General features: G+C 53.7%; 1 protein-coding gene across 1 annotated transcript in view; it reads right to left on the bottom strand.

The window, feature by feature from the left end:
* Positions 1-3,004: 3,004 nt before the first annotated feature.
* The window catches only part of il1rapl2 (interleukin 1 receptor accessory protein-like 2), a 170,031-nt gene continuing 160,794 nt past the window's right edge, over positions 3,005-12,241 (bottom strand). The window contains exons 7-11 of the mRNA XM_029257167.1: positions 11,891-12,020; positions 9,589-9,734; positions 6,979-7,119; positions 6,172-6,342; positions 3,005-4,312 (exon numbers count right to left, since the gene is read on the bottom strand). Of these exons, the coding sequence (XP_029113000.1) occupies positions 3,618-4,312; positions 6,172-6,342; positions 6,979-7,119; positions 9,589-9,734; positions 11,891-12,020 (1,283 nt within the window). The 3' untranslated portion in view covers positions 3,005-3,617. The remainder of the gene's footprint in view (positions 4,313-6,171; positions 6,343-6,978; positions 7,120-9,588; positions 9,735-11,890; positions 12,021-12,241) is intronic.

Raw genomic sequence — 12,241 nt, 5'->3', positions numbered from 1 at the left:
AAAGAATGCTGTGCACTTTATTGAAGAAATGAACACTTTATGAAGATTAAATTAAGGAAACACTTCACTTTTTACAAGGCAAACCTTTCACTTCCTACATTTTTTATGACAAATAAAACACAAGTGTCATTCTCACGTTTTTCGAGGCGGCTCACGGACCGACCCCCCGGGGACCCATAATTCCGAGAGGATAGTACCAAATTGAAATAAAACTCTCAAATAAAAAACCCACGGCACTCTTAGAACTGACTTTCTTCACACATGATGTCCTTCCGAAAGGCAGGAATAAATCAGGACGGAAGACCGAGACTGAGACTCAGACCATCAGTGACGCAAATATGCAAATCAAGCTGCCACTCATCAAAGAGTTCAGAAAAATAAATGAAACAGTTTTATTTGTTGTGGTTGTGTGATTGACCTGTGATGGACGGATGTCCTGTCCAAGCTGTCCCTGTCTCACACCCTGTGCTTCCAGGATTGGCTCTGGACCACCGTGACCCTGCACTGGACAGGCAGTTATTGATCATGGATGGATGGAGGCTTTTTTAATTTATTCATATTTGAGGGCTCCTCTCTGGCAGTGATTCACCTTGTTAGTTGTACCGGGTCCAGCCCAGGCAATGAGGTGATTTACCCTGCTCACACTCCTCCAACAAAGAGCACAAATGAAAGGAGAGAGGAGGCTGGTGACCCCCACCTACTTGTGGGGGTTCAAGTCCCACTCTGAGCTGGACTGGGGTTGCTGACAGGCGGTCAAATGTACCCCGGTGGGATGAGTCATCCAGTCAACGGGAGACAGGATTGGGGCTCTGGGAAGTGACCAAAAGCTCAGCCATTGAGGCTCCGCGAGGACGGCAGGACGGAATCCACCAGGACATTCCGTACTCTGACAAGTCGCGCTCGCCGAGGCTGAACCCACATCGAGACATAAACCACAGCTGTATTGATTAGAAGCCCTGGGAGGTGTAGGCAACACCATAAGGCGGGGCGAAGGGGGAGTCGCACTTTGGCGTGCGCCGAGAGCACTACCGGGGGCCACGTGTGGTACGGTAGAGTCCAACAGCACCGCTCCCACAGAACACGTTGAAATCCCCGGCTCAGGACTGCGGTCACGTTTGGGAATGTGGGTGAAGCGCTCGTCAGGAGGCTTCGTCGCACGTCCAGCTCCTCAGGGCTGAGATGCTCGGCGGTTCCTCCAGCGAGTGCTGGAGCGTCGGAGCGACATAGAGCAGCTTCCTCACTTACCCGCCGAAAACAAAAACGAATCGCAGCCCTTCAGCCCAGCGGTGCTTTTTATAGCCTGTGGCGAGCGGCTCGGATCCTCCCCGCGCTCGGTTTCACGTGGCGCAAACCATCGCTCTTCCCTTGCGCTTGACATCTCTGGTGCTTCTCGTGTCACCGCACTTCCACTTCCTTCAGGCGGCGCTACTGATCGCACACCACGAAGCACAGGAGCACATTAATCCTTGATGGGGCACCGGGGCCTCGCACTGTCAGCGACTCGTCACGACCACCGGGGGCGCTAGTGAGTGTGGGAAGTCGCAGAGGTGCGGAAAACATTTTTGACATAATTCAACATCCTTTCAAACAAACGTTGTTTTTTTGGTTTTCGTTTTGGTCAAATGGATCAGCAGTTGGGACAAAATCTACTCTGAAAGACGTACGCGGGGCCTCGATGACGGGGTAAAACGGCTCTGACCCTTTGCACGATGCCGTTTATTTCTGTAAAGAGACATGTAAATATTGCCTCTGATCGAAGTGGCTCGCCTCGCACTGGAGACTTTCGGGCTTCTTGTTGTCACCTCAGACGTGGCGTCTGGATTCATTCTGGGTCGGAATGTTCACGTGAAGAACTTTGCTGTGAAGAACAAGAAACGGGCAAAGAACAAAACTCACAGTTCCACATGCGGCACATGTGAGAGGCAGCTCAGCTCAAGTAGCACAACGGCTTCCACTTGCATCTCTTCCATCCATCCATCCATCACGACCTCCTTGTTCCTTCATCCCCCTCTTCGTAGTTTCCTCCTTTCCTTGTCTCGACCTTTGACCTGAAGGCCTGAACCTGATGGTGACCCTTGACCTGGTCCTTGGGACCAATAGGTGCCCCCTGAAGTCCTCTGGGGTCTCTCTGGGTCAGTGGATCCCTCCCCACTAGCACCAGCTGGCTCTTTTAAGGACAGGAACCATTAAGACCCTTCAGCCAGAGCTCAATATTGACATCTACTGGTGCCCAGTGGAAGCGCTTCACCCTTTCAGCTGCGCTTCTGCTGAGTTCTTTATGAATTATGGGTCTCTGTTTATGTATAAGTTGATACTTTGTACCATTTGTTCACCAGTTCAGGCCGTCCGATGATGTAAGCGCCTCCTTTCGAACCTCTGGCCGTGGAGAGCACAAGCCGAACACCTGGTCACCTGCTCTACGGGTGTGGACCATTCCAGGTGAAGCTTGTTGCACCCAGTTGAATGTCTTAGTGCCCTGAAGGGAGGGTCTGACCTCAGGTTCTGGTCCAGAAGGACATCAGTGAGGAAGAAAGGAGCGGCTCAAGGTACGAAGAGGGTCTGCGATGCCGAGAGGAACATCTGGGTCCAGGTCACACGTGAACCAAGGGGTGAAGCTGTACCAGCACTGCTGAACACCTGGTTGTGAAGGACGAAACACCCGACAGCGTCCATTCTTTCTGCCGTGTGTGTGTGTTGGGTGGACCAGAGTCCCGCTGTCCTCAGTTTCTCTGCAAGACGGTTCCTTCAAACACAGGACTACGTGGCATCTCTCCCTCGGACCCAGAGCAGTTTGAGGCCCGGCTGGCTGTGCGCGTGCCTCCACTTCTCATCGAAACTCCTCTCTGTCCCCCCCCCCTGCCCCGAGGGCCGATTTGACCCCCTCGAAGGCCTCACAGGCTGAGACTCAGAAACTAGGAGGCTGCGCTTCAGTGAGTCACAGAGAAACAAATCAAACTATAAATTGTATGAAATATTTCAAATATTCATATTTAATTGGCTTCAAACTATGACAATACCGTGTGTAAATTCAAACATGGTACTTTTGCTTAAATATAATAATATATTTTAAAGCTCACAAAGAATGTGTTCAGTCCCTCATTACAGATTTGTGCTGCCATGACGTAAACCTGACCAGGAAGCAATGAAAGTGGCAACACACACACACGCACACGCACACGCACACGCACACGCACACACGCACACACGCACACTCGCACACCTCCAAAAACCTCAGGCAGGCTGCTTCGCGTGTTTCTGGAGGACAGGAGAGCTGTACATAGGAACGACACCTTGGACTTTAAAAAACAAGGTCGTATATTTAGCATCTCCGAAAAGGAGAAATTCAAGTAGGAAAATTCTACCTGCTGTGACCCTCATTTTACTGGCGACGGAGACAAAACGAGAGTAAAGAAAAGTGAGAGAAATAAATAAAATCCCGAAACATCGAACAGCGAATGGAAAAAGTCCGGGGCAGATCCTGCGCTTCTGTATCTTTTAAAAGTATTCCTTGTGTATGTGTTTTTTTTTTAATTTATTTGTTAAACGAGTCTTCATGCAAATAAGAAAAGGTTTCCATGGCGACGGCGAGCGGCGGGTGGCCACGCACGCACGCACGTCTACCAGATGTCACTGGTGAGCTCCCGGCCGGACAGCGGCACGAAGGTGCTGTTCAAGTGCAGCTCGCCCTTGCCTTTGGCGCCGGTGCTGTTCTGCGACGCCTGGCCGTTGAGCAGCGTCATGGGGATGCTGCAGTAGACGCGGCGCCCGCCCAGCGTGCCGATCTGCACCGGCGACGACGGCAGCTGGTACTCGTAGCTGCGGCAGAAGTGTCTCATCTGCGGGTGGCTCGCCTGGTTGAAGTCCGGGATCTCGGCGTGGGCGGGCGCCAGCGAGGCGGAGGTGGTCGTCATGGCGATGGTGGAGACGGTCTGCAGGTCGCCGAAGAGGCCCTGCTCGCCCGAGTCGAGCACCTGGCGCCGGGACAGCGTCTCCTTCCTCCGCACGGGCATCTCGTACTGCACCTGCTTCCAGAAGCGCGACTGCAGCTGGTTGCTCTTGGGGCCCTTCCACTTGACCACGGAGAGCAGCTTGATGGTGTGCTTGAGCGCCTCCACCTCCTGGTAGTTGATGACGCCGCGCAGGTCGGCGCACTCGATGAGGATCACCTTGATCTCGCCCATCACCAGCATGCTGTGGAGTCGAGACTCTAGCTGGAAGATGCTCCAGCCACGCTTGGCCACGAACTCGGGCGTGAGGACGATGATGAGCCTGCGGCTCTGCTCCAGCCCCCGGGCCATGTCCTCCATGTAGACTGGGGCAGGGGGGACAAGGGATGGGGACAAGGGATGGGGACAAGGGATGGGGCAGGAGGTGAGAGATGGCGTTCGCTTTCAACACCAATAACACACAGTGACACACAGGAAATACATCTGTGACGCTTACTCCCCCCCCCAAAACCTCACGGTACTTTTCTGCGTCTAAATTAGCGACGCGGAATCCGCTTGTCATGCAAATAGAGCCACTGTGAATTTTCAGAGAGACGGAGGCGCCGAAATGCCCTCTTTCTCCTCGCACCCCATGAGGGCCGTTGCCATGGGAGCAAACAGCTGCTGTTAAGCGGACACTACAGGCGAGACCCTCGGAGCTGCAGGTGGACGGGAGACGCGTGGTCTCTGGGGGTGTGACTCCGAGCGGTGGGCGGAGCCTATTTGAGGACAGCGGCCGTGTGTCCTGAGTGCTGACGGAACACCTTCCTCCCCACAGTGCCGCTCGACCTCCCGTTATAGAGGGCTCGGTGCGGTGGGAGGGCCGGGGATCGGGAGCAGGGCCCTGGTGGCGGAGATCCAACTCGCCCCTCCCTGCGTGGCGCATGGCCGCTCTGCCGTTATTCGTGGAGGGTGTTTTCGAACGAACGCACACAGCATGGACACAGGGCACGGAATAAAGGTGCACTCAGCATCCCAGGGCTGCCCAGCGTGACCTGGCCGCTAGTTGGCTGCGAGGGGGTGGCCCAGTAGGAGCCTAGCGACGGGACGTGTTTTGCGAGGTGCGCACGCCTCTGAGGAACAGCGTCACGCAGGAGGTGAAACACAACCGCGGGGACATGCTGACATCCCGTACAGTCGTGGCGTACAGTAAAATATTTCGAAAGGCCCCCCTTTCCGCGTCCGCTCGGCGAGCTCGTCGTCCCGCGCCGCCGTCCCTCTCCGGCTCCTGACAAATTTAATGATGGAAGAGCAACGACACACTGCAATTTCATGGTCAATTTGCAGTGCATAAATAACACAATTTGCAGAAGCGGCGCCGGCAAACTGTGCAGATTCTCCCTCTTTTTATAAACGTTTCTGATTATGGAAATCAATTAATAGCAGGAAGTGGCGGCGAACCGTCTTTATTCAGATGAGCTCTTTACACAAATGGATCGCTGCTGCCCTGGCTGCGCGCTGTGCGTTGTGTTGCGCGCTGTGCTCCTCCACCCCGTCTCCCCACTGCACTCCTACTGCCCCTGCACACACCCCAGTGAACCCCACACCGCGCTGGCACACTAACTGCGTGGGGCTCCTATTGTGAGCGTCGAGCGATGCGGCCGGAACGCTTTCCGGAACGTTCTACATGATCGCAGCCCTAGTAGTGCAAAGAGAGAACGCTGGGCTTCTGTACAGTACATCTGAAATGGGGAAAAACCACAGCAGAGTCGTTTGAAGGGGGTTAGTTATTAGGGTTAGTTGTTAAGTTTAGGGTTAGGATTAGTAATTAGACTTAGGGATAGTAGGTAGGGTTAGGTTAGGGTTAGGGTTAGGGTTAGGGTTAGCATCGCAGGCAAACAGCACAACAACCTTGTGCCTAAGAAAGATTTTCGGACATTTTTCTCGGCTTTCTAGGCAGCTGTCCAAGCCCCTCCCCCAACCCCACACGTGGGGCGTAATTTAAAGCAGACGGTGTTCTATATAAACGCACTAGCACTCATCACTCTAACATGTACGGTGTGGCAGAGAACAGCTCAAAATCCTTTGCGCTCTAGGCTGGACGGCAATGAATGGCCGCGTCCCAGAACGCCATACGACCCCCTTCCAGCCGCTCGGACTCAGCGTGGCCTTTGACTCGATGCTGCAGTCGATCTCACGCGGGGCAGGGCGGGGCTTCCAGGGTGGGGGCGGCGGCATCACTCACTGCTGCTGGGGATGAGGTCGCGGTCGGGGATGAACAGCTTGTAGCCGTAGTGCTTCTCCAGAACGTCGGGAAGGACCTCGAGGGCGAACTGCTCCTCCTCGCTCATGGAGCGCCCCAGAGAGTCCTGGTCCACCGTGCTGTAGGACAGGCAGGCGTCGTACTCCTTGTTGTCTGCAGGGGGCGACAGAGAAGCCACTTGACCGCAAGCGTCGCTATATGAACAAAAGTCTGTATTTAGGGATTAGGTGCTAGAGCTACATGTTCAAATACATATTACTGCATGTCCTTTATGAAATCATTTATTCACTTCATATCTTCACATAAGATGGTAGTCCTTGAGAGGCTAAAGAGCAAAGAGAAGTTAATGTCTGACTGGACAGAGAACAGTACCCCAGTAACCCCCTGGTGAGGACCTCCCTTGGGTTATGGATAGTCTTCTGTTGACCTCTGCTTATGGGAAAATTACTAAATTGTTAATCTTGTTTTTTTACTGTGTATCACTGTCTTTGTTGAAGTGGGTGTCTGAAAGTGAGCAGTCAGGTAGCAGTGTGCTGTGCAGCTGATCAAGTTGACACAGCTTACAAAGTTCGCGGTCCTGCTTCTCGGTTTCTCTCCAGATGTGGCGCAATGAGCTCCCTCTGTCCCTCAGAGGTGCTGAATCCCTCCCACATTCAAGAAGAATCTCAAACCATCTCTTTCAGAAGCATTTCTCTCCTGATTGCTTGAAATCTTTGTAGTTCATTCCCCAACTCCTAACCCTTAAGCCTTAACCTGGTACATCACCACCCTGGTAGCCACTCTACCCACCATCCTCCGTCTCGTCGCTGCCAAAATGACGCCGGTAGCAGAGCATGATCTCCACGCTGTAGCACTTGTAGATGGCAGTGAGCAGACCGAGCAGCAGCAGGATGGCACCCAGACCGGCAGCGAGCTCCAACCTGTAGGCGTCTGAGGAGAGAGAGCGAGGGCTGAGCAGGGCCTGCGTCCCCCGCCAAACACACACACGCACACACACAGACACACACAGAAATGGCAATAATAGCTCATGTCCAGCCCTTTGCAACCCGCAGACACGGGCCGTAAATCATCCCGTCATCCCTGCTGTGTAGGGTCACTGTCATCCCTGACAAAGTCCACCTTCGCAGCAGCTGCTCTGTTCATTTCAGGGTATAAGAGGAATGGTGTTCCTGGTAAAACCACATCCTGGAATGTGGAGGCAGTCAGATGTAGTTTGGTTATCTTAACTATTTTAGTGTAGCATTACGTTATATATTCATATATTTATTTCTGTTCTGCCTCTCACGTGGGGGATTGAGCACCCTGTGTCTCTCAGAGCTGCTGAATCCCTGCCACAATGAAGAAGGGTCTCAAACCCATCCCTTTGAGAGCCACTTCTCTCCTGATCTCCTGACTGCTCAATATATTTCCATGACACCACTGTCACCATCACCTCTATATTACAACTGCAGCAACTTGCCTGATGTGTGTCAGTGGTAAAAAACAGCAGGATCAGAAAAAATAACTGTCTTGAAATCTATCTGCCTGCTAAATGAAAAATGTAAAAGTTAACATTAATAATAATACACACACACACACAGTCTGAAACCGCTTGTCCCCAGCAGGGTCGCAGGGAGCCAGAGCCTAACCTGGCAACACGGGGCACAAGGCTGGAGGGGGAGGAGACACACTCAGGACGGGACGCCAGTTTGTCACAAGGCACCCCAAGTGGGACTCGAACCCCAGACCCACCAGACAGCAGGACCCAGCCAAGTCCACCACACTGCTGCGCCCCCCTTACTAATAGTGTATTTTTTACTACTACTACTACTACTACTAATAATAATGATGACAATTTAGCTGATGACTTTGTCTGAGGAAACATGCAGCACTCATAGACAGACAGACGGGCTAGCAGAGAGACAGACAGCTAGATGGACGGGCAGGTGGGCAGGCAGGCAGATAGATAGACAGGTCCTAATGTCCACTTTGTAAAGAAACACGCAATAAATCTATCCCTTTCGAACACGGTGTCCGGCGCTCCAGGACGCAGCATGTCCACACCTCCTGTGCGGGAAGCAATGCAGCCACTGACCAGTAGAGGTCCTCCTGACGCTACTGGCAGACCCCGCTGCCTGTAAAACACGGCGGCGGTGGCGGGGGAAGGCGCCCGCCCCCCCAGGGCCCCAGAGGAGGAACTTCCTGTACATTCCTACACGAGGTGCAGTAATGAATGGCAATTGAAATGTCAGAATTCATCGAGAGAAACATTTAAAGTGATCAGCAGCTGCGCTCTCCCCTGTTCCGCTTCCAGCAACAAGACTTGCAATAAAAACGCACATTATTTAAATCGCGCCGCTTGTCGGCGACACACACACACGCACGCACACACACACACACACACACACACACACACCACATAAATTCAGGACTTCTGATCATCCTCATCTAACTGCTTTCAAATCACAATGGCTCCTAACTGTATAATTAAGTAATTGTGTAATTGCACACATTTTTACCAGTGTCCCCTACCATAATTTTACACGTCATCCCTGTAGCGACTCGGGTGACCGCAGAAAATACGAGATCCTCTGTGCCTCGGAGACAGGAGCCACTGCCCTCGTTGAGCGTCACGGGGCCCCGAAGGAGAGCAAAGAGCCCCGCAATGACCCCAGCGGTCAATTCGCACCTCAGGCCGGAGGTCCAGGGCCCCACGGTCCCCCGTTTCACACATTTGTTTCCGAAAAGCAACTCGACCATTTTCTGTGTTGTGTCACGTGCTGTGACACTTGACTCCCCGGACTTTTAACGGCCGAGTCGCGCTCTCGACCGTGTCCAGACTGACCGGGAGCACCGGGTTCGAAAGCGGCATCATCATTGAGACGGGGGGTGTGGGGGAGGCGGATGAGAGCCTTTCTCACAGTCTCCTCCATTAATAAACGCCGTCCCTCATGACTCTGTGGGCAGCATCTCTTTTCTAACCTGAGGCCCTTGGCACCGTTGTGCCCCCCCCCCATCCCACCGCTGCACGGAGCACCGCCTGCTCACACTAAACGGAAGAGACACTTCCTTAGCGGACTAATTTGATACCGGATGGTAAAACCCATCCAATCAGCTGTCGGGTCCCTGCCGGGGCCCAGCGGCCACGGCCCCCCGGCCCCCCCAGGTCCCCGTACAGGCGGAGAGCCGGCCACGTCGGAGCGGACGAGCGCTAAGCGGCAAGTGACTCAGTGGCTGTCCTCTCTGCTTTAGTCACAGGGCCCCCACGTGCGGGCCCCCCCCTCCCCTGGACCGGCAGCGCGACCCTGCACGCCTGGCATTTCGTGACAGGAGCGGGGGGCCCCTCCTCTCTCCTTGACAGCAGCTTCGCCACGCTCGGAGCGGCACGCTGCAGTTACCGTGTTCCACAGCCGCTCTTACCTCTCTTGTGCAGGATGGCGCTGGCGTGTCGCCGCCCGATGTGGTTCTCCACGTAGCACGTGTAGTTGCCCATGTCGGTCTCCTCGACGGCGTCAAAGGTGAGCGAGAGCTCCACCTCCTTCTCGCCCAGGAACTCCTTGAGGACCCTATGAGGTGAAGGAGAGAGGAGCAGCACGGTGAGGCCTGAAGGGGTCGGGCAGGGGGCACGCAGGTCTTGTTTTCAGGGAGCTGGATTGTTTTTCACACAACAGCTAACAAGGGTTCATGGGGGGGTCATCTTAATTAATCAAGGACAGCCACGCAGCCTCGAACCTGCGACCTACCCCCCCCCCCGCCAACGCGCTCAGTCCTCCCAAGATTCCCCAGAGTGGTTCTGCGGTAGGTGGCGAACCTGTGTAATGTGTCGAGATGCCCTCTTCTCATGGGTATGCGCAGATGTGGATGGGGGGATCACAGTAATCTTATCAGCCCCACCTCCAGTGAACTTGGGGGGCCACAGGGCCCGATTGGTGGGATATGCGACCAGCCGTTGCCATGGCAACAGATTGATGGGTCTGACCGTGTGCGGAGGAGGACTGGGATTTATTGTACATAGAGTGGTCACGGGTGGGGAGGGCAGCGGAGGAGGGTTTGGGGGGGGGTGTAGCGGTCTACAGCCCCCAAATCCGACCGCAAACGTCTCCATTTTGTCACATGCGGTTTGCCCGTGAGCCACGGGTAATTAGCCGCAGCGTAAGCCGGGCCGAGGGGACCTTCGCTCGGATGGAGGAGAACAAAAGCGCAGCGGAGAGTGTTGGCGGCGCGGAGGAGGCTCCCCCAACCGAGCGGGCGAGCGAGCGAGCGAGCGGCTTTCTGCAGCCCCATCGCGGTGCGGTAATACTCTGTTCAGTTCACCTCCTTCAGACAAGAGCGGGGAGAAGGTATTGAGAGCGATCATCTGCACGGGCCCCTCGCATATGTCCGACAAGCAGACCCTCCCTCAGTTCCACAGCCCGTCCGGCTGCCTGATCCTGGTGTGCGGTGCTGGGAAACTGGGTCGCGGCGCTGTACCGCGGTACCCTGACCTGGCCATCCTCGTTTGAATTTTAAAGCAGGTCTCCTTCTGAAAAAGCCAACCCCCCTCATGGATTCGCCCTGCAATCACAGCGGAGCATCAAGGAAACGGGAATACCACGTGGCCCCGAGCAGCGTCTCAAAGCCCTTCAGAGCTCCTTGTGAATAAGAGTCCCATCTCCCCAGGCTGGAGAGTGACTCTCCGCTCAGTAGGGGGCGCTGTGCCCGACTTTGCGCCCCTGTTGATCCGACAGCTAGCGGGTCCAGATTTACGCCGGGCAGCTGGGAGGAGCCATACTGCACCTTTTACCAGGGCTACACACACTTATACCACGCTACAGCTGTATGGTACAAATGGGGTAAATTCCATTGCTTTTACCTTTTCTCTTTATCGTTTCTTTTCCTGCTCTATATATGTTTGCGTTTGCGTCCTCCACAGTCCAGAGATGTGTTTCATGTGAATTGGTGACTCTAAACGATCCAAAGTGTGTGTGTGTGTGTGTGTGTGTGTGTGATGCCTTGTACCTGATACTGTATTTGTGGGATAGGCTCTGCACCACCGTGGCCCCTGTGGAGCATAAGCAGCTATTGATAACAGTTACTGATGTATGTATTGATTGTAATAACTATTTTATTTGATGTAGTGTGTGTGTGTGTGTGTGTGTGTGTGTGTGTGTGTGTGTGTGTGTGTGTGTGTGTGTGTGTGTGTGTGTGTGCTACATTGTATAGATGGGTGAATGTAGGGAATTTAGGGTAGTTTATATAACACAGTAAATCACTGGGTTAAAAGAGTGAGCTAAATACCAATTAATAGCACTAAATGCTAGTTAAGAGTCATTTTAGAGGGAAGTGTAAATGTACTGTGGTGGGCACCGATACCCCCCCACCCCCGCAGTTAAACACCAATGAGCTGAATGTCAGGTCACGGTAACTGTGGACGCTGTGTGTGGACAGGCCATATTCCACTCATCAAAGAGTGTGTGTTGCTAATTAGCATTTGTTTTATTGTTTAAAGTGTATATGAAATTAGTAATAAAAAGTAATTAAAGGTGTTATTGTGTCTCTCTGCCGTGGAGCTTCAGTTGGGCAGCAGTGGTAGCGATACAATGTTATCTGTGTCCTACAGAGAGCTGCCAGAGCAAGACCTCCCCACTCGCAGCTTCCACACACACACACGCACACACACGCACACACACACGCACACACACACACACACACACACACACACACACGGGGGCACTACAGGTACCTGACTTCGCTCTCCTTGATGTGACCTTCCAGCTCCTCCACAAACTTCTCCCCCTTCATCCAGTAGATGATGGGTTTCGACTCGCCGCTGTAGCCAAAGAAGGCTCTGCAGTTCAGACTGAGGGGCATTCCTGTAGGACAGTGGGGGGGGGGAGAGGGCAAAGGTCAAAGGTCAGAACCAGGGGGCCTCTCATGTGGAGACTTCAGAACGCTCATGTGGTCATGCGGTGATGCAGGACAGGCCATTGCTCTGGGTCTCCCCTCCTACAGGGACAGAGAAAGGGACTCTCAGCATCCCCTTTGGTTCTTACAAAGTTCTGTTAGCTGTACTCATACACCAGAGTGAATACCG

This window comes from Scleropages formosus, chromosome 13 (genome assembly GCF_900964775.1).
Source record: "Scleropages formosus chromosome 13, fSclFor1.1, whole genome shotgun sequence".
Classification (NCBI taxonomy): domain Eukaryota; kingdom Metazoa; phylum Chordata; class Actinopteri; order Osteoglossiformes; family Osteoglossidae; genus Scleropages; species Scleropages formosus.
The sequence above is the reverse complement of the archived record's forward strand: the minus strand, read 5'-3'. Positions and strand labels throughout refer to the sequence as shown.